The 20,778-nt window shown below is 44.7% G+C and overlaps 1 protein-coding gene across 2 annotated transcripts in view; it reads left to right on the forward strand.

The window, feature by feature from the left end:
* The window catches only part of AFAP1 (actin filament associated protein 1), a 149,176-nt gene that overhangs the window by 40,201 nt on the left and 88,197 nt on the right, over positions 1–20,778 (forward strand). For both annotated transcript variants that reach the window (XM_022554796.3, XM_022554794.3), the window contains exons 2-3: positions 14,093–14,221; positions 17,383–17,480. In XM_022554796.3, coding sequence (XP_022410504.1) covers positions 14,095–14,221; positions 17,383–17,480 — 225 coding nt within the window. In that variant the 5' untranslated portion in view covers positions 14,093–14,094. The remainder of the gene's footprint in view (positions 1–14,092; positions 14,222–17,382; positions 17,481–20,778) is intronic.

A 20,778-nucleotide genomic window follows, 5' to 3' on the forward strand; every position in this document is an offset into this window, starting at 1 on the left:
TTCTGAGCAGAGAGGCCTCAGTGTCTTTTTAAATGACGCTTCTCCATTTAGAGGTGGTGCCAGGGCCCCTTTTGTGCCCGAGGGCTTGAATTAGCACCGTCCCCAGGGGCTTTAGGGGCAAGGCGGTGTTATAGGAAGCACACCGTCGGAGCAACCAGACACACGCGTGTGCCGTCAGCTGGGCTGGGGCCTGGAAGTCCCTGTTCCTCCCTGAGCTTCCAGGGCTACATCTGTGAACCCAGAGTTTTAGGTAAGGAGCCCTTGTCATGTTGGGAGAATTCAGCCAGTAGGATGGCAGACGCTTAGCAAATGCTTCAGCCCCTCGCCGCCTCTGTGTGAAATTGATCACAGGAGGGATGCGTGCTGGGGGTGCAGGGCTGGGGGCTGGGAAGCGTCTCCCTCCCTGCACACCTGGCCTGGATTTCGCTTCCTCGCCGGGTCGTTGGGGACCCAGGGGTGGCACGTGGCCTGTCTCCCTGCCTGGTGGAGAGGGACCGTGAACTCATGTAGTCAGACGTCTCCCCTCCACCTGCCCAGCGGAGAGGCTTGCACTGCAACAGGGTCTCGTCACCTCTGGAAGGAGACAGAACTGGTTGGGGTGAAATTTGTTCCTTCCTCCCAGGGGTGTGGGCTGCGTTCATCCACCTCACGGGTAACACGATCGTAAAGCCTGTTGTTTCAACGAGACCATGTTTATACGTCCAGCCTTCCTTTCCTTTGCGCTTTGTTTGTATTCCTTCTTCTGATGAGAAGGAAAACTCATTCATGAATAAAGATACAATGCAACTTTATGGTAACGAAGAGAACTCAGCTCATTAGAGCTCTCTGAGTTTCTGCCTAAGATTAGGAACCCCGCTTTCTTCCTTGTAAACGCAGAATTAGCTCTCCATGTACTAAGCCAGTCCAGTGCTCTTACGCCCTGTTTATTGCTGTTGTGTGGCAGAATCTTTTCTTAAAATTCCATTTACCTAGATTTTCTTACAATTCCATTTATCTAGTGTTATCAGATGAAATATGCAGTGTCTTCTGTTTAATTTTACTTCACCTTCACTAGTTAGGTTTTTTTTTTCCCTCTGACCCTTAATTCCCACCTCGAATGTGCTTACCTTCAGCCCAGGGTCTGCGTCCGTGGAGACACAGGAACGTGGCCATCACCCGCTCAGGCCAAGGCAGCCACTGACCTGCTCTCTGTTAGTGCAGATTAGTTTTGCTGGCTCTAGAATTTCATAAAAATGGGATCATACAAGTATGCCTTTTGTGTGTCTAGCTTCTTTCTCTTAGATTCTTTTTTGAGATTCCTCTGAGTTATGCATTGGATAGTTTGTTTCTTTCTATTGCTAAGAAATAGTCCATTGTATGAATCCTTTGTAATCTGTTACCGGTATGTCTGTTACTGGCTGTTTAGGTTTTGTGCAGTTTTTGGCTGTGATGAGTAAAGCTGCTAATGTTTCTGCGTGGACACGTGCAATAAGTTCTCCTGGGTAGATACCTGGCAGGGGAATTACTGGATCACATAGTAAATGTCCACTTAACTTTATAAGAAACTGCTAACTTTCCTAAAGTTGTACCTCGTGGACTCCCAGCAGGAGAGTGAGGTCCGCTGCCCAGGCTTGACAGGAGCAGTCCTTCCACTTCCCGCCATTCTGGTGGATATATAGGGGTACCTCGTGCTTCAGATTTGCATTAACCTGGTGATTAATGATGTTAGCATCTTCTTATGTGCGTATTGGCCATCTGTGTCTTTTTGTGTGTGTGAAATGTATTTAGCTCCTTTGCCTGATTCTTTAGGCAAAGAATTAGGTTGTTTATCTGTATACATTCTCAGAATTGCAAGTATGTGCCGATATAGGTGCTCTGTCAGCCACGTGCATTGCAAATACGATTTCTCTTAACGATTTCTCTCAAAAAGTCCAATTTCTTAATTATTTTATGTGAGTATTTTTGGTGTCCTGAGAAATCTTGGCCCACTCCAAAGTCATAAATAATTTCTCCTATGTTTTCTGCTAGACATTTGAAGTTTTACTTCTTATGTTTAGGTTTCTGGTCCATTGGAGTTCATTTTTGTGTATGGTGTGATGCACGGGGTGAGTTCAGTTTTTCCCACTTTGGGATCCACTCCTTGAGCACTATTTCTTCCAAGACTGTCCTCTCCTGTCGAACTGGCATCTTCGTCAGCAGTCATCTGGCCGTTTGTGTGGAGATTTCTTTCAGGACTTTGTTCTGTTCCGCTCACCTGTCATGACGCCGAACCACACTGGTTGGTTATGTAGGTTGTACTGAGCCTTGAAACTAGGTGATTTGGGCTCTCCAACATTGTTCTTTTTTCTCCTCAGCGTTTGGCTATTCTAATTTGTTTCATTTTCATGTATTTTAGAATCAGCCGGTCAATGCACTTTTGCAGAAAAAGCTGCTGGGATCTTGACTGGGATTGTGTTGAGTCTATAGATTAATTTGGGGGGAGAATCTCTCAAATCAGTGACTGCGGTATCTCTCCTTTTGTTTAGATCTTCACTATATTTTTTCAACAGCGTTTCATGGTTGTCAGTTTATAGGCCTCTCACTTATTTTGTTAAATTTATCCTTAAGTATTTCATGTATTTTAATGCTATTATTATAAGTAGTACTGGATTTTCTTTTTCTTTCACTTTTCAGTTGTCCCTTGCTAGTGAGGAGTTTATTGTTTTATAGACAAATTGAAAAATAAGTAAACAGATGGGGGCATTCCCTCTCCACTGAGTTGGTTCGGGAAGGCTTTGCAGAAGAGGTGGCATTTGGTTGCACCTACAGAAATCTCGGTTGGTAGAGAAGGTGAGTGCCAGGGCGAGGGTGTTTCAGAAAAGCGCGCGCTAAGGTCAGGCGGGAACACAAGGAATGTTCTGAAAATGAGTGGTAGCTGGATCAGGCCACACCAAAACACAAAAGGTGGAATATGGCAGGTGATGAGTTTCTAAGGACATTGGGGCCAGATTGACAAGAGGTTTACTGCTGGACAAGGTTAAAACTTTATTCAGTGGGTGCTTGGGAGCCCTTGTGTGTTTATGAGCCCAGGAAATAAGCCATTCTTTTTTTTTTCATTTATTTGTAAAAAATCATAGTAAATATATATACCAAAATCTACCATTTTAACCATCTTGAAATATATAGTTCAGTGGCGTTAAGTATGTCCATGTTGTTGTGAGACCATCACTACCATCCATCTCCAGGACTTTTCCGTCTTACCCAAACTGAACCTCTGCACCCATTAAACAGTAACTCCCCATTCCCCCTCCCCCAGCCCCTGGCATCCACCATCCTACTTTCTGTCTCCAGGAGTTTGACTACTCTGGGGGCCTCATATAAGTGGAATCCTACAGTATTTGTCCTTTTGTAACTGGCTTATTAACTTAGCATTATGTCCTCAAGGTTCACCCCTGTTGTAACATGTGTCAGAAGTTCCTTCCTTTTTAAGGCTGAATCATATTTCGTTGTCTGGATAAAACACATTTCATTTGCTCATTCATCTACCGATGGACACTCGTGTTGCTTCTCCCTTTTGCCTGTTGCGCATACAGAGCCGTTCTTAAAAGCAGAGGACCTCTGACATGAAGTAGGGATTTGGAGCCAGAAACTTTGACACGGAATTGTTGGTGGGTGCTTTTTTCATAGCATCCATCATAATTTCTGGCTGTTTTTATTTGCATACCGTTTGTCTCTCTGATGTGAATATAAGATCATGTTTGTCTTGCTTAACATTGTATACCCCACAATTACGCCCTCAGGTATTTTTGCGAGTTTTTTTTAGTAAATATTTTAAATATCTTACAATAAATAGAGCATCCATTTGCATTTTTCTTTTCCATCCTCCTATTGCTGTCATTCTCCATATCCTTTTTTTTTTTAACATCTTTATGGGAGTATAATTGCTTTACAATGGTGTGTTAGTTTCTGCTGTATAACAAAATGAATCAGCTATACATATACATATATCCCCATCTCTCCATATCCTTGTGACGGAGTGTGCCTCTTCCTTCTCAAGCCCCTCACTACACCAGTTCATCCGTAGTGCCGCTGCCAGAATACATCATCTTTTCAGAGATAGAGCTCCGTCAGTGGCACTTTTCCTGACGACCCGTGACTCTGTCTTTCATAGGATAATGGTTCTGTGAGTCCAGATGTTTATCTGCTACTCTAGATTGTGAACCCTTGGATGTCAGAGACTTGCCTTTGAAGACATTGAGCACAGTGTCTTAAACAAGCTCACGTTTAACAACTTGTTACTAAATTAAATTGAACTGATGTAAGTGGAATGAAAATATTTGCTCTTGATATCTTATTTAAAACTATTGTCAGCAACCAGCTTGGTTTTTGTCAAGTCTTCTTTTTATTTATTTATTTATTAACATCTTTATTGGAGTATAATTGCTTTACAGTGGTATGTTAGTTTCTGTGTCAAGTCTTCTTATAGCAGCCTAGGAATCAGGCTTCATGAATTAGGAAATCTGGTTCCTGTGGTGGTGTCAGGTTACACAGATTATTATGATTAATAAAAAACATGTCCAGATCTAGGTTTTGTCTTTTACTTTCTACAAAACAATAGCACGATCTTTCTGTTAAGGCTTGCATCATCCATCCCTGTATTAGTCTGACCTTTGAGAATCATGATAATTTCCGGAAAGAATTTGTTCTGTGGATTTTTATACCAGTGCCTTTGGGGACTTCTTGCTGGCTGCGTATAACCCATAAGGGAAGAGTCTCAGGACTCAGAATGTACATGTACGCACCTACCCTTTTAAAGGCACAGACTTCCCCTTAGGATATTGATAAAGCTTTTAAAGATTCAGAGCCAGTGCTGCAACGAAGCTGTGTTTGTCCTAAGTCCTGTTCAGAAACCTGACAAGTAGAGAAGAGACCTTATTTACTTTCTCTTTGCAGATTCAGATTAAACTAGCCTTGATCGAATGTCCCTGAACTCCGGGGCTTTTATTCACAGTGGCTTCTGGATTCTCTGCTGCAGTCTTGCTGACACAGAACTGTTATTATCCCCAAGTTACAGACAGGGGCCCCAGGAGTCAAAGAAGCTTAGTGGTTTGTGCTCAAAGTCATCTGGTCACTCCAACAGCGGTCGTCCAGAGTTTGAAGGAATTTTAGATGTAGTCTAGCCGAGGGAAACTTTCCAGCCAGACAGCATCTACAGCTGTGCAGCTTTTCTGAGATTTCTCAGATCAGCTTTTAGGCAGCCCATGTGGATTATCTGCGGAGGCTGTGGAAATATTTGGAAGAGTCTGCATGAAGAGTCTTAACTGCAACCCTGTAAGGGAAAATACGCAAGTGCTTTGCCCGAGTGTTGGCCACTTGGCCCAGTGCCACGCCAGTCCTGCCCCTAAGCCTCTTCCAAGTGCTCTCCTGCCGTGTCTCTGCAACCTTAGCAGAACAGGGCCCTGACCAGGTGCTGGTCAAACTGAGACCGTGAACTTGTCAGAACCATTCTTTTAACCGCTTTTGATGTGCACGCTCTAAGAACATCCCGGGAGACACAGTTACTAACTGTGAGAGGACGATCCATGGCATTTTCCTCTGCAACTTTCTCCTCAGAACAAATCTCAGGAACTTTGTCTATTATGGAGATCCAGAAACAAGCAAGTGAATTAATTCACCAAACGCATACTGAGTGTCTGCTGTGTTCGAGCTTCCACGTCAGGCAGTGTGCTCAGCGTTCTAGGTGCAGAGAGAAGTCAAGCGTGGCCCCCGACTTCAGCCTGCCTCGTGACGGGTTCTAGGTGCAGAGAGAAGTCAAGCGTGGCCCCCGACTTCAGCCTGCCTCGTGACGGGTTCTAGGTGCAGAGAGAAGTCAAGCGTGGCCCCCGACTTCAGCCTGCCTCGTGACGGGTTCTAGGTGCAGAGAGAAGTCAAGCGTGGCCCCCGACTTCAGCCTGCCTCGTGACGGGTTCTAGGTGCAGAGAGAAGTCAAGCGTGGCCCCCGACTTCAGCCTGCCTCGTGACGGGTTCTAGGTGCAGAGAGAAGTCAAGCGTGGCCCCCGACTTCAGCCTGCCTCGTGACGGGTGGAGGGAGGGGCAGATTAACCCGTCGTTACAGCATGAGGTGAGAACGGCGATGCAGGTGGCCTAGAGTCTCCAAGGGTAACTGGGTAAGAGGTCGCTGGTAAAGGACGTGCGTGGGGTGTATTGGGGACGAGACAGGGACCACACAGGGACGCACAGGGTTAAGGCACAGCGCAGAGAGCAGCAGTGCGAGCCGAGGTCCAGGGCAAAAGCAGGCCTGGCGTATGTGGGAAACTGAGTCGTTCAGAAGAGCTGCGGGTGGGAGGTGGAAAGAGGCGTCTGGAAAAATAAGCAAGGGCGAGTTGAGATTCTGCTCCAAGGTCAGGAGAAGTCATTGAAAAGAAGAATGAGTGTAGGAGTCAGGGCAAGTTTCTGAGGCGCCTGCAGCGTAGCCCGGCGGTCCTCGGTGAGAGGGATGAGATGGGATTTTATGAAACCAGTTCTCCAGGGTCCTGACCCTGGACCCAGCCTCTGGAGACAGTCAGCATAAAGGGCAGGTGCATGGCGGGCCAGGGATTTTTCATTGGCCCCGGGAGTTTATGGGATGCACTGTCTGTGTGAGTTCTGTGCAGGGCGGGTGGAGGAGATGCAGTCCGTAATTCAGTCCTTATTCTCGGCGCTCAGACTTTTATTTTCTTATAGTCTCATCAGTCAGTCTTGTCTTTTATGTCTGATTTTGAGTCAGAGTTAGAAAATCTTCTTCCATACCAAGGTTACAAAGGAGTTCACCTGCTCTTTTTTTCTAGGACTGGGATGGTTTCATTTACATTCTCAGGTATCTTTGGTGTTTTTTTCTGGTGTAAGATGTACTTAATTTTATCTTTTTTTTTTCCCCCCCCCAAATGGCTACCAGTTGTCCTGACCCCAGTCATCAAGAGGTCCATCTTTTCCCCACTGATTTGAGATACTAGCTTTGTCATAGGCTATATTTCTATATGTATTTGGGTCTATATCTGGACTTTCTTTTCTATACTATTGATCTTACTGGGAATTTATGTATTGCTATAACACCATTTAAATGATAAAACCTTTATATTATGTTTTAATAGAGGATATGGCTGGATCCTCTTCATTGTTCTTAGGCATCCCTTATTTTTCCCTATGAACCTTTTAGAATCAATTCGTCTAGTTCGAGACACAAAACAAAACAAAACAAAATTTGTTATATATTTATTGGACTTGCATTAGATTTAGCTGTTACCTCGGAAAGAGTTGCCATCTTTTGGATGTTAAGTTGTTCTGTTCAAAGGCAAGGGGTACTTTCCGTTTGTTCAAGTTTCCTTCTTTGTCTTTCAGGAGTGATTTAAAATTTTTCTTCTGTAAGTTTTACATGTTTCTTGCTAAATTATTTTAAGTATTTCGCTTTTTTAGTTGCTTTTTTAAATGGAATTTTCTGTTCCATTTATACCTTCTGTTTATTGTTTGGTATAAACATCACGTGCAAAAGCAATAGTTTTTATATATCCGGCTTCATTAACATTTTTTGGCAGTAGTTTTATCATTGATTCTCTTGGGTTTTCTAGGTATACTTTCATATCAGCTGCTCATAGAGATAACTTTATTCGTTTCTGTTCTGAAGTTTCTGATTGCATTGGCTAATGCTTCCAGTGCAGTGTTAGAAGTGGTGGGGGAAATGGGCTTCCCTGACTTGTTTGCGACCTTCCTGGGAATGCCCGCAGTGTTTCCTCATTAAGTAAGATGCAGTTTTTGTTTTATGGTAATGTCTTAGTCTGTTTGGGCTGCTGTAACAAAATACCACGGACAGGGTGGCTTATAGACAGCAGAAGTGCATTTCTCACGGTTCTGGAGGCTGGATGTCCAAGGTCAGGGTGCCAGCGTGGTCCAAGTTCTGTTGAAGGCCCTCTTCTACAGTCGTTGCAGACGACTGTCTTTTCGTTGTGTCCTCACATGGTAGAAGGGGTGAGAGTGCTTTCTTGGGCCTCTTTTATAAGGACACTGATCCTGGTCATGGGGGCTGCACCCTCATGACCTGGTCACCTCCCAGAGGCCCCCCTCCTGACGCCGCCACACTGGGGGTTGGGATTCAACAGAATGGCAGGGGGGGATGCAAGCACTCAGCCTGTAACAGTTAGTGCATGCATTTCATCAAACTAAAGAAGTACGTATCAGTTCCCATTGTGTTGACTTAAAAAAATCAGGAATGGGCATTGAATTTTCTTGAAGGCTTTTTCATCATTTGTGGATGATGAGAATCATATGATCTTCCTGTTAGATCTATTAATATGTATATTAGTAGATGTATATTAGTAGATCTTGTAATGTGGAGTCATCCTTGCATTCCTGGAATGAATTTCATTTGGTCATGTGTGCTCTTAAGGTAGTGTTGGTTTCTGTTTGCTAATATTTTATTTAGGAGTTTTGCACTTGATATAAGTAAGATTGGTCTTTGGTCTTCTTTTTTGTGCTATCTCTACTAGGTTTAGGCATCATTTTTTTTTTTTAATTTATTTTTGGCTGCTTTGGGTCTTCGTTGCTGCACAGGCTTTCTCTAGTTGCAGTGAGCGGGGGCTACTCTTCATTGCGGTGTGCGGGCTTCTCAGTGCAGTGGCTTCTCTTGTTGCGGAGCACGGGCTCTAGGCGCGCGGGCTTCAGTAGTTGCGACACGCAGGCTCGGTAGTTGTGGCGCACGGGCGCAGTTGCTCCGCGGCATGTGGGATCTTCCCGGACCAGGGCTCAAACCCGTGTCCCCTGCATTGGCAGGTGGATCCTTAACAACTGCGCCACCAGGGAAGCCCCTAGGCATCATTTTTATACCTACTCCTAAAAAAGAAAGAACTGGAAAATTGTTTATCTGTTTCCATCTTCTGGAACAATTTATGTATTGATAGTAGTCTTGATGTTTAAGGTTTGGTACAATTCCCCTGTAAAACCATCTGGGTCTGGTACTTTTTTTGTGAGGACAATTCTTTGATAACTTTCTTTGCTAACTTTCTTTGCTTTCTCTGTGTAAGCTTTCTGTAATTTGGTAAATAGAGTTTGGTAAATGATATTCTTTTCTACGAAATTGTCTGTCTCACCTGGTTTCAAATGTATTTGCATAGAGTTGTACAGAGCAGTCTTTCATGACTTTTCTTAAGGCGGAGGTAGATATTTAAGGACTTGCTAGTTTTAGAAGACAGAAGTCATGGGTCATGTCCGCTTGCTGTGTTTGTGGATCCCAAGGCTTAAAGTAAAGTTCTAATAAGATGAGCATATGCTGTAATAATGGTAATAGCTACCATTTGTGAAATGCTTGCCTCTGTATGGATATCAGCTCATTTTAGCCTCATTACAATCCTGAGATACCTAATAATCATCTCATTTTAAGGATGACATAATTTGGGGGAGTTACCCACTCTTCCAAAATAGAAATAGACTCACAGACAGAGAAAACAAACTTACGGTTACCAAAGGGGAAAGGGAGGGGGGAGGGGTAAATTAGTAGTTTGGGGATTAAAATGTATACACTACTATATATAAAATAGATAACCAACAAGGACCTACTGTATAGCACAGGGAACTATATATAATTACATTTCCATAAAAAGTTTTAAAAAATGGCCGTAGCCACTCACCAGGCCAGCGTTATCTCAACGTAATCCGTGGAGTGATTCTCATGAAATAGTCAAAGCAGGGCCTTTGGAGTCAGAACTGCGTTCAGATTCGTTCTGTTACGTTCCAGCCGTGTGGCTGTGTGCAAGCATATTATTACCTGGAGAGGCTCAGCCACTTATTTGCTTAGCAACCTTAGGCAACCTCTCCGAGCCTCAGTTTCTTCGCCTGTAAAATGGGGATAAGACCGGCTTCTACCTCCTGGGGTTGTTGGGAACACACACGAAGTCACACGTGTAAAGGGACTAGAAGTGTCCCATGCCTGTGATTGCCGTGTAAACATTTGCTTAAAGACAAGCAAACAAACGGGCCGTGGCTTCTAATTCCCCCGTGTAGGGGGCCGATCACGTCTTTGCAGCATTATTGTGAGAATTAAATAAAGTGTCATGTGTAGATGCCTAGGACAATGCCTTTCACACAGCAGATTCTCAGAAAATATTCTCTTACTTTATTAATTTGCTCATCAAAAATCCTTGCATGCTTTCTAGTGGCTTGTCCCGCTAGGCTGCTGTAAGTTACTCGGAGACAAGCAAAGCATAAAGCCTACTCTTAACCAGCTGACTAGCTATATTGAGAAAAGAAAAAAAAATAACACCTTAAGGTCACTCAGTACCCGGTTATCAGTACAGCTGGTAAGAGACAAAAGAATTCAATAACCTGGGAGGATTTTTTTTGGAGGAGCTTGTGGAGGATGTCGAATTAGAGAAGGCTAGAAGAGAGGGGATGTGAGTTTAGGTGTTTGAAGGGCCTGTTGAGGGTAAAATGTGGCTGGTTTAGTCCATGCAGGTCCTAGAAAGGAGGAACTTTTCTAACAACAGCATCTCTCTGATTTGGGGATGTTTTGCTTTCTGAGGTGCAAAGAGCTTTGTTTGACAATCTTTTGGGTGCAGTTTCAGGTGAAAAGAAAACCACACAGTAGCTTAATAAACAATGAAGTGAAAATTCATTAGAAGGATGCAGATACCTCAGGGAATTCAGTGCAGCCCAGGTTCACAGGTAACTGAGAAAAGTCCGGGAAGGCCTCAGGAATCCTTCCAGTGCCCTGTCTGTGCGGCACTTCCTCTCTCTTGCCTCTGAGTATCTGTGTGTGCTCCTGAGGGTGTTAACTTCGTTCTTTCTTCCTCTATTAATGACTTTCCCCTGCTGGCACATACATGCTGAAACGTGGCAGCTCCGTAGCTCCTGAGTTTACTCGTCTTCAGTTCAAGAGATCGCAACTGACTAAGAGTTCCTGTCCCAGGCAGTATATACAGGAAGGAGACTCTGATGGACCAGTTTGGGTTAAGGTGGTCCACTTATGACCTGGGAGCAGGAGGTGGCCTGCAGGGCCCGGTGGTGTAGATGTAGCTGCCAAGGGTCCAGCTTGTAGCTGAGGGCGCTGCTCTCTGAGGAGCGTGGGCCGGGCAGGAAGCTGACTGTGGTTATGATAAACTCCCAGCCCAGAGAGGTCTGCGTAAAATCCCCGATGGGAGCTCTGTAAGGGAAGCTCAGGTTGAAGACGAGATAGGACAGATGCATGCAGTCTTTGGTCCTCTTCAGATATTTTGATGCTGCTAGGTGAAACCCAGGTGAAATCCTGCAGGATAAATATGATTTGGCTACATGCAAGAGAAGCATTTTTGATGAGTATACAAATGCGGATGGAGGATGGGTTCTGGAAGTTTAACATAGACCCATAAGCATTTTTAACGTTTTTGCTTATAGCTTTCAGCAGCCCTTCCATTTCTGGACAAGGTTGATTTTGTTTTTATTGTGGTAAAATATACATAGCATAAAATTTACCATTTTAAACCTTTTTGAGTATACAATTCAGTGTCATTAAGTACATTCACATCACCACCATCCGTCACCAGAACTTTTATCGTCCCTAGCTGCAACTCTGTCCCTGGCAAACGCTCACTCCCCATTCCCCGCCCTGCCCCAGCACCTGGCACCTACCGTTCTACTTCCTCTATGAGTTTGGTGACTCTAGGGACCTCATAGAAGTAGAAGCACACAGGATTTGTCCTTCTGTGTCGGGCTTATTTCACTCAGCGGAATGCCCTCAAGGTTCATCCATGGTGTGGCATGTGTCAGGATTTTCTTCCTTTTTAAGACCGAATAATATATCACTGTATGGATGGACCACATTTCATTTATCCATTCATCCGTCAGTGGACATTTGGGTTGTTTCCACATTTTGGCTATTATGAGTAACACTAGCAGCCCATCATTTTTAAAGTATAGATGAGATTGTTTTCCACTTAGAGTCATCGGGAAATTGTTCTCCTAATGAAAAAGACCTTAAAGGCTAACTTAATCCAGCCCCTTCATTTCATAGAGGGGAAATTAGGAGATTGCCCAATTAGGAAAAGTGAACAGCCTCGGACACATCTCGCCTACTTTGAACTCATTTGCAGTTTCTCTGCCCACTTGTCTAAAATTATGAGAGCTTTGGTAGCTATAAAAGGGTGGCCTCAGTTAGGATCTTGTGTTCTGGAGTGTGTTGTAGACGTGTGGAATTGTAAATTTGGGAAGAATTCCATAGACCAGTGGTTCTTGAACTTTTTTGCCTCAAAGTATATATTGAGGACCCCAAGAGCTTTTATTTATGTGGTTATATCTCTAGATAGTTATCCTATTAGAATTTAAACCTGACAGATTTTTAAGATATTTATTAATATATTTATGAAAAGTAACTGCATTACGAGCTAATTTGTGAAAGAGTGGCATTGTTTATATTTCTGCAAGTATCTTGAGTATCCGACTTAACAGAAGAAAGCTGGATTCTCATATCTATTTCTGCATTCTGATTGTGGTGAACCGCTGTTTTGGTGGAGGAAGAGAAAGAAGATCTGGCCTCACAAAGCTATGTACTTGGAAAAGAGAAGAGTATTTTAGTGCCTTTTCAGAAAATTGTGAATATTGATACTACACCAGAACTCAACAAGTGGTAGTTTCTGAAGGTTAGTTGCAACGTGGAATCTGGCGCTGTATCAAAGAACACTTCATTTTCTGTTACATGAGGATATTTCAGCTTATTTTACACATTAGATGGACCTTTACCCACGTGGGCTTTTATGACATCATGGTTTCCTGAGTTGTGTAGAGCTTCCAAATGTCAACACACTGCTTTATGCACCAGGAGATCAGGTACCCAGTGTCGTTTCTGATCTCATTGGAAAAGTCTCTGTTGAGAAGCTGTCATGTTCCTAGTGGTGGAAACGTGTTCAAAATTCTCTTTTCCCGCAGAAGCTCAAATTGTGTCATTGGCAACAAATGCTGTCATTGTTTACCTGGACGTGATAAGCTTACTTTGTTCATTTTTGAGAAAATGTCGCTCACATACTCAACTCTGAATAATCGCGGTTTGTCTGTCATTTCTTCTTTGGTGCTGCGTGAAGCAGTGGCTTCGTGTAAGTCACAGCCCGGAAGGTTGTACACGTGCTTCTTCTCTAGACGCCCGCGGTACTCGAGTCCGCAAGAGAAGTGTTTCATGCGTACTTCCCACCTCACCACACAGCACGTGATAGAGGTGTATCCTCCAGGGTTGAGATCTAATGAAAGCAGTGATTTTTACTGCTTCATCAAAGACACTCTTAAGTGAAAGTAGCATTTTAAAACTTTTATTTATTTACTTATTTTTATTGCGAGTGTGTAAGTGAAGGATACAGTATAGCATAGTTTGGTGTCACTGCTTTGACTTGCGCTAAGATGCCAGAAGTTTAACCACCCCTTCATTTGCACCATTAGCGCAGGAAAAAGTGAATAATGTCATATATTATGAAAATAGTTTGACCTCGCGGACACCCTGAAACGGCGTTGGCATTGCTCAGAGGTTCACATCTTGCGGTAAAAATTGCTGACACCAGCCCCCTGGTGCAGTCTTGTGGGTGTCAGAGGGGAAGTCTGCTGTAATCCCAGAAAGAAAAGACACGATGGAAGTCAGGGTCTGAACTTACATCGAGGTCCTCCCCGGCACCCAGCATCATGTGGTAACTGTAAAGCGCTCACAATCTTCCTGGGGAGGGAGCCAGCCCTGCAAAAGCACAGAGTTGGGTGTTGCGTTCCCACGTCCTGTAGTAGTTATCTGAAGACTCCGTGGCACTTTAAACTCCCGTCTCCTTCCTGACACTGAAATTTCATATCATGCAGTTGACAGCAGAAGATGCTGTCAGGCTCTTGGGTCGTGACTCCATCTGTTGGCGGTGTGGCTCTGGGGCTTCTCCCAGCCGAACACCTCTGCCTCAGAGCAGAAGTGATGGAGGAGCCCATTTGTCTAGAAGATGATGCGTGAATCTTTTAGACGCCCCGGTTTCAGCTAACTTGTGTTTCCTGTTGGAAAACAATATTCAGCCATCAAGCTAAAAACGAAATACTTTGAGTGAAATTTAGCATTCCTGTTTTGACATTTGCAAATTGGTGGGTCTCATAGAACCTTCCCTCTCTCCTTTGTTTTCAGCAATGGAAGAGTTAATCGTTGAACTTCGTCTCTTTCTTGAACTCCTGGACCATGAATATCTAACCTCAACTGTCAGGGAGAAAAAGGCAGTTATCACAGACATCCTGCTGAGGATACAGTCATCCAAAGGTACGTGTCATTCAAACCGCAAGTCTTTCTTCTTGGAGTCTCTTTTTGCCTCGAAGCCATCTTTAATTCTCATCTTTCCAAAACACATTCGTGAATGAATGAATGTATTCATTCATCAAGTTGTCATCGAAGGCCTTACGACGTGCCAGGTACTGTGTTAGTCTCTGCGTTTAGAAAGATAAAGACCTTAAGGGGTTGGGCTTAAAGTAGGTGTGTTGGGCGGGTCCCTAAGAGCGCCCCAACACTGGGGGATTTGCTAGCAGGACTCAGCATGGAGTTGTACTTTCTCGTGCCTGGGATTCATCACACGGATAGTAAGGATTCAAGAAAAGATTATAAGGGGAAGAGACTCAGGCCAAGCCTGGAGGGGCCCATGTGCAGGCTACTCATGTTCCTTCTCCCACGAGTATCACACAGATCACACTCTTCCCTCGGCAACAAAAATGCAGCAGCCTGTGTGCAAGGTTTCTGTTCAGGGAAGCTCCCTGGAGACTCAGTGCCCAAGGACTTTACTGGGGGCGGGTCACATAGGCACCCTCCCCCTGGCACGTACCAAAATCCCAGACACCCAGGAAAGCAGGTGTATCAGTCAGGGTTCCCCAGAGAAAGAGAACCGATAGGATAGAGGGATAGAGATAGAGATAAAGAGGAGATTTGTTGTAGGGATCGGCTTCTGTGATTACAGAGGCTCAGAAGTCCCACAGTCTGCCCTCTGCAAACTCCAGACTGAGGAAAGCCAGTTCTGTGATTCAGTTCGAGCCCAAAGGCCTGAGCGTCAGGGGGACTGATGGTTCAAGTGCTGGCCAGAGAACTAAGAACGCCAGCGTCCGAGGGCAGGAGAAGATGGGCGACTTGGCTCAAGCAGAGAGAGTGCACCCGCCCTTCCTGGGCCTGTTTGTTCTGTCCAGGTCCTCAACAGGTTGGATGATGTCCACCCACACTGGGGAGGACCATCCCCTTTTGAGTAACGCAAATGCTAATCTCTTCCAGAAACATTCTCACAGATACACCCAGAAATAACGTTCTACCAGCTCTCTGAGCATCCCTGAGCCCGGTCAGGTGGGCACACAGAATTCGCCATCACAGCAGGTGTTTGGCGTGAGATCATGTTGTTTGCCCAAACAGTCTAGGCAGAGTAGACCAACCTTATCGATTAGGGAATGGTGGGAACACTTCTGGAAGCCACATTCCCAGATGCCAGCCCTTGTAAAGACAGCAGCCTCAGGCCTGCTGGGTTAACTCTTTTGTGCACAGTGGGTAAGACAGAATAGCAGGGAGAGGGCATCAGTGTTAAGAGAACACCCAAGAGGAGTGTCCAAACCAGTTTAGTGAGAGAGAGAGCGGGGAGGGGGGCGGCTGGGGGCAGTTCTTGGAGGATATGGTGTTAGAATCCTGACGGCTGGGCAGCAGATACCTGGATGAGATGTAGAGGTTTATTGTAAACAGCTTCACTGAGATATAATTCACATACCACGCACTTCACCCATTTGAATGTACAATTCGTTGATTTTTAGTGTACGAAGCCATGATTTGACACAGTAGATTTGCCTTCCAGAAAGCTCACCTTGTCAGTCTGGGCAGTGGGTTCAAAGATCTGGCTGCAGATGGAACGAGAGCTATGTGAGGCCCCGGGTGGATGGTGGGACCAATCCCTGAGGTAGGAGTGCAGGATGAGGACCATGTCTGAGGGGCAGTAGGATAGACAGAGACAGTGACAGAGATAGAGATGAAGATAAAGACGGAGATGAAAGTTCGCTTTGAAATGATGTTGCCGCTTCCCTGCCTGGACCCTTTCAGTATCTTCCGTTGCCCGTGGCTGAACCGCAAGGCCCCTGTGACGTGTGGTCACGCCTGTCTACTGTACAGTCAAAGGGGCTTTGCTTTCTGTCTCTGCCTGTTACCCAGTCTGTGACCTCGAGCAGGTTACTTAATCCCTCGATGCTTCAGCCTCCTCACCTGTAAGAAGGGCGGACAGTAGCACTCACCTCGGAGGGATGTTGTAGGATTGACGAGATCATATAAAACATTTCTAAGCGGTGCCTGATGCACGGCAGACGCTCAGCACCTATTGACTGCTGTTTCCTCCTGTTGACTTTACTGGTAGAAGGAGCATTTCTTGCGACCTCATCTCCTCTGCGTACACCTGTTTCCCAGCCAGGAGTTTGGGAACACTGCAGTTTGGGCCTCCTGCCTCCGGCGTTGCCGTTTGCTTTCTCGTGATTTCCCTTCCGCTCTTGCTCTGCCCAGTGAGTTCCGACCCCTTTTCTCTCCGTGCTTTGTTCTGGATGTTATTTTCCAATTCACTGATTTGTCTCTTCAGCTCTTTAATTTGCTTAAAACTCAGCCACTGATTGTTTGATGGTAGAGTTTCCACTTGTTCCTTTTCTTTCTTTCTTCTCTCTTTTTTATTGTTTCCAGGCCTCTGCCAAAATTCCGGTCTTGCTGTCGCTTCCGCAGGTCAGGGTCTTTGTCTTTTCCCAGCCTGCAGCGTCGTGCTTGACCCATCATAGGTGGTCACTGTTGAGCAGTTATTTTTCTAGATCTAGAAAGGTGAGTCCTTGGCATGTAAATAACACTGTGCCCAGATTAAAGTAGTTTCCTCCCCTTTCCTGCCTTCACTGGTACAGTGCTCACCACGGTTTCTGAGAGTCTGTTGTATGTTTGTTTGTCTTCCCAACTTGAATATGATGCCCTGAAGGTATGAGCTTATTATCAGCCTTGTCAACAATAAGCGTGTCTGTTACAGCATCGGACCTTAGGAGGGTACTTGATGCAGATTTACTGATTCCCAGGAAAGCGTCTGCCCCCTTAGTACGTGGGTAAGTATCAGTACTAACCTGAGTGGACGTTCAGGAGAGGCAGCTTGCCTTTGAGAGGCTGCCTGGCGTTGGAAAGGATGTCGACCTTGGTGCCTGCTCCATCATTTCTACCTGTCCGTGTTCCAATTAAGTACTTCAGCCTTTTGTTCCAGCATAGATCCTTCACCTGTAGAATGGAGAAGAAGAATACCTACCTTGCGGGATTGTTGTAAAGGATTAGAGAAAATAAAGACGTATTTGCGATGTATTCAGTATGGGGCCAAGGAGGTGATAGCTGCCAGCCGTTGCCACCTTTATCTTCCTTCTTCTCCTCATCCAGTTCTGTGGTTTTGGTTGGTACAGGTTTTGAAGTGAAAGATCATGCTGCGAAGCCAGAGACCCCCAACAGCCTGCCGGCCCCTCCCCAGATGCCTCTGCCAGAGATCCCGCAGCCGTGGCTGGTGAGTTCAAGTCCCACCATCACAAGAATCGCCAGATGTCTGTGTTACTTTTGGTTCCAGGGGCAGGTGATAAAAGCCCAATTCTGGAAGAGAGGAGGCCACGTGTTGCCCAAGGCGCTCCTTTGAGTGTGTGTTTTGGATGCTAGTAATGGCTAAGTGGGAGGCGGTAAATGTGCCTTCTCATAGGAGGCTGATGTCTCTCTGAGAATCGCTGGAGCTACAGGTCCGTGGAAATCTGGTGTTAAGTTGGATTTTAAAAAACTCAGATGATTTAGCAGGCAAAACAGTGACAGTAGAGCCTAGGGACTTGCCCCTCCTTCTGGGTTAACTCTGAATTTGAATACCTTAGCCTGAAACTTTAACGCTCACTGCTATGCTTCTTCTGGGATTAAATATTCTTTTCTTCCCCCCAAGAAGAAAAATATGTCCATGGTCCAGGAGTGTGTGTTTTATTTGATTTTCTGCATTCACAATTGGTTTTGGAGTTCTTTTACTATTTTTGCAATCTGGGGATACTCACGTACGCCACTCTTCATGGACCATTCAGCTTTTTCTGCCTTCTGCTATTTTCTAATTTGCTTACTCAGGGAAATTAGGCTTTTATTCAAAATCAGAGCAAAATCAGTTACTTAGCAACTCTCTTCTTAACATTTGCTTTCTCTATGAATCATCTGATTTTCTCTCTACCAGGAAAGGAACTGCAGGAAAGCAGGGCCCCATCTCATTTGTTTCTCTTCTGCCTGGGCCCCAGCACATGGCTGATGTCCGGCGAGGACTCAGTAATTATCATTGTAAAGGAGATAGAAGGGAATCAGTGCTTACTGGGTCCCTACCACCTGTCACAGATCATGTTTGCTCTTTTTTTCACTTATAATTTCATTTAATCCTTACAACCTGACCTCAGGGAACCCCTAAAATACCCCTAAACGTGTGAATAGTGTGTATTTCCATTTTCCAGAAAAGGAAGTGTGGGTCCAGTGAAGACGTGATTGCTCAAGGGCAGTAGGAAAGGCAAAAATACAATTTTTTGTAACGTATTCTTTTGACTTCAAATCCAGCCTTTTCTCAGCAATACTACTTGGGGAGGTATGGCAGCAACACCGATGCCAACGTGACTCACCGACGGGAGAAGGTTTTCTTAGGAGCCTAAGCCTGTTCCCGAGCTGGGCTCTGGGGAGGCCGCGGGGTCCAGGGTGTGGATGGGAGCACGGTTCCTGCGTCCAGGCACCAGCTCTGACACTTACTGTGTGAGTTCAGACTGTGGCTTTCACGTCTCTGTGCCTGAGATGCCTCATTCTGAAACGAGTGTAATAATAGTGCCCAGTTAGTGCGATTCTTGTGGCGATGAAAAGAGTTGATGGGCCTCCAGTGCTTGGAATAGATGCCTTGCGTCTGTTAAGCCCCGTGCGAGAGCCGGCTCTTACTTTGTGGGGCTGTGCTTCTCAGACTTCCGGGGAGCGTGTTAAAAATGGACATTCTGATATGCTGGTAACGTGAATTATATCTTAGATATATTGAGTTAAAGAAGATGTATTAATAAGACCAATTTCATCCGTTTCTATGGCTACTAGAAAAATTTAAATTATGTATGTAGCTCACATATGTAGCTTGCTTTATTCTTCTTTTGTTTTATACGTTTAATCTTTCCACTGTGGAAAGCATATTGAATATATGATTTTTATATGCTGTTTTTATTTTTTTAACATTATTTTTCCTTTATAAACTTATTTTTAATAATTGTTTTCCATTTTTAAGAAATTCTTCCTGTTTCTTGTAGAAACTGTGACTCAATTATAGCTCTTTTTCATTGTCTCATTTGATGTTTTTAGATATAATACAGAATCATAGTATTAATCCTGTTTACTGATATATTGTTTGTCTACAAGATAAAGAACGAGATGTGAGAAATCGGTGGTTCATGAAGCTCCTGGTTTTTGTGCTCTGGTTTACTTTTATTTTTCTTTCTAAACTGACTTCATGATCTGTCTCAATACGCTGCATCTCGTATTTCATCAGCACAATGCAGGTTGGGAAAGGTGTTTCAAGACTGAAGGTGAAATGCAAACCTCTCGAAGCAGCCGGAACAGTAGCGATGGTTATAGGAATTTCATGGACTGTTCTTTAGTGGTACATGAAGTGCCATCCAGCCGGCGTGGACTAAAATGCTTGTCTTTGATGTGCCAGGCCAGGAGGAGTGAATCTCAGTTTCAATGCCAGTTTCAAACAGAGTACTCATTGGATGGTCAACATTTTGTACCATTTTTGACGGTTGAATAGTCAATCCCTTTCTATGGATTTTTCCTCGAATGCAGTTTATTCTTCATCCACTATTTTCTCTCCCTCTTCTCTCCTTGTCTCCTGCCCATCTCTGGCTGCAGCGTGGCAAACTGCTGTGGTTTTAAGGTGGACAAGAAGCCGTCCTACCAGTGGAGTCGGAACTGGTAGCTGGTTAATTAAAAATGTTGGTTCAAGTGAGGAATTCTAAAAGGGGTATCATGTGCTTTAAACATTTCAGATTTAAACCAATCATTTTTTTTTCTTTTTTTTGTTTTTGCGGTACGCGGGCCTCTCACTCTCGTGGCCTCTCCCGTTGCAGAGCACAGGCTCCGGACGCGCAGGCTCAGCATCCATGGCTCACGGGCCCAGCTGTTCCGCGGCATGTGGGATCCTCCCGGACCGGGGCACGAACCCGTGTCCCCTGCATCGGCAGGCAGACTCTCAACCACTGCGCCACCAGGGAAGCCCCCAAAACCAATCATTTTTGAGTAGGAGTTTGACCAGTGGGTAATTCCTCCCTACTGGTGCCCGACACGGGTGTCGAGAGAGTTTTCCGAACTCAGCCTCTAAGCCAGTGCTGTTTCTTGATATAAAACTCCTAAGACCTTGATGTAGGGCCAAGAGCTGCGTCCTTTGAGTGTGGGGCTGTGGGTTGTCTTTTCTGCATAACCCATACCTGTGATATAGGACTAATAATTCCCAGTTTTTGTTTCCTTAAAGTGGAGTTAAATTCAGACACTTGCAAAACGATCTGGTCTTTAGAGTCCCTAGAATTTTACCAGGGCCGCTCTTTTATAGCTGACTTGGCCACTCCTAATTGAATAACTGTGTGTTTTCTTTTTTTGCAGTTTGTCTTGACTGAACCTTTCTAAGGCATCTCAGAGAATCATCAGCTCTCCTTTTGCACTTGTTTTTTCACTGATTTATTTATGTAGTAGCTAACCAAATAAAGTAAAATAAATAATTACAAGTGTAAGAATGTAAAGAACAAAGCTGACTGTTGGCGATAGTGCAGACTCAG

The sequence above is a fragment of the Delphinapterus leucas genome, chromosome 5 (genome assembly GCF_059928025.1).
Source record: "Delphinapterus leucas isolate spDelLeu-1000000601 "Yukka" chromosome 5, BTC_Dleu_Yukka2, whole genome shotgun sequence".
Classification (NCBI taxonomy): domain Eukaryota; kingdom Metazoa; phylum Chordata; class Mammalia; order Artiodactyla; family Monodontidae; genus Delphinapterus; species Delphinapterus leucas.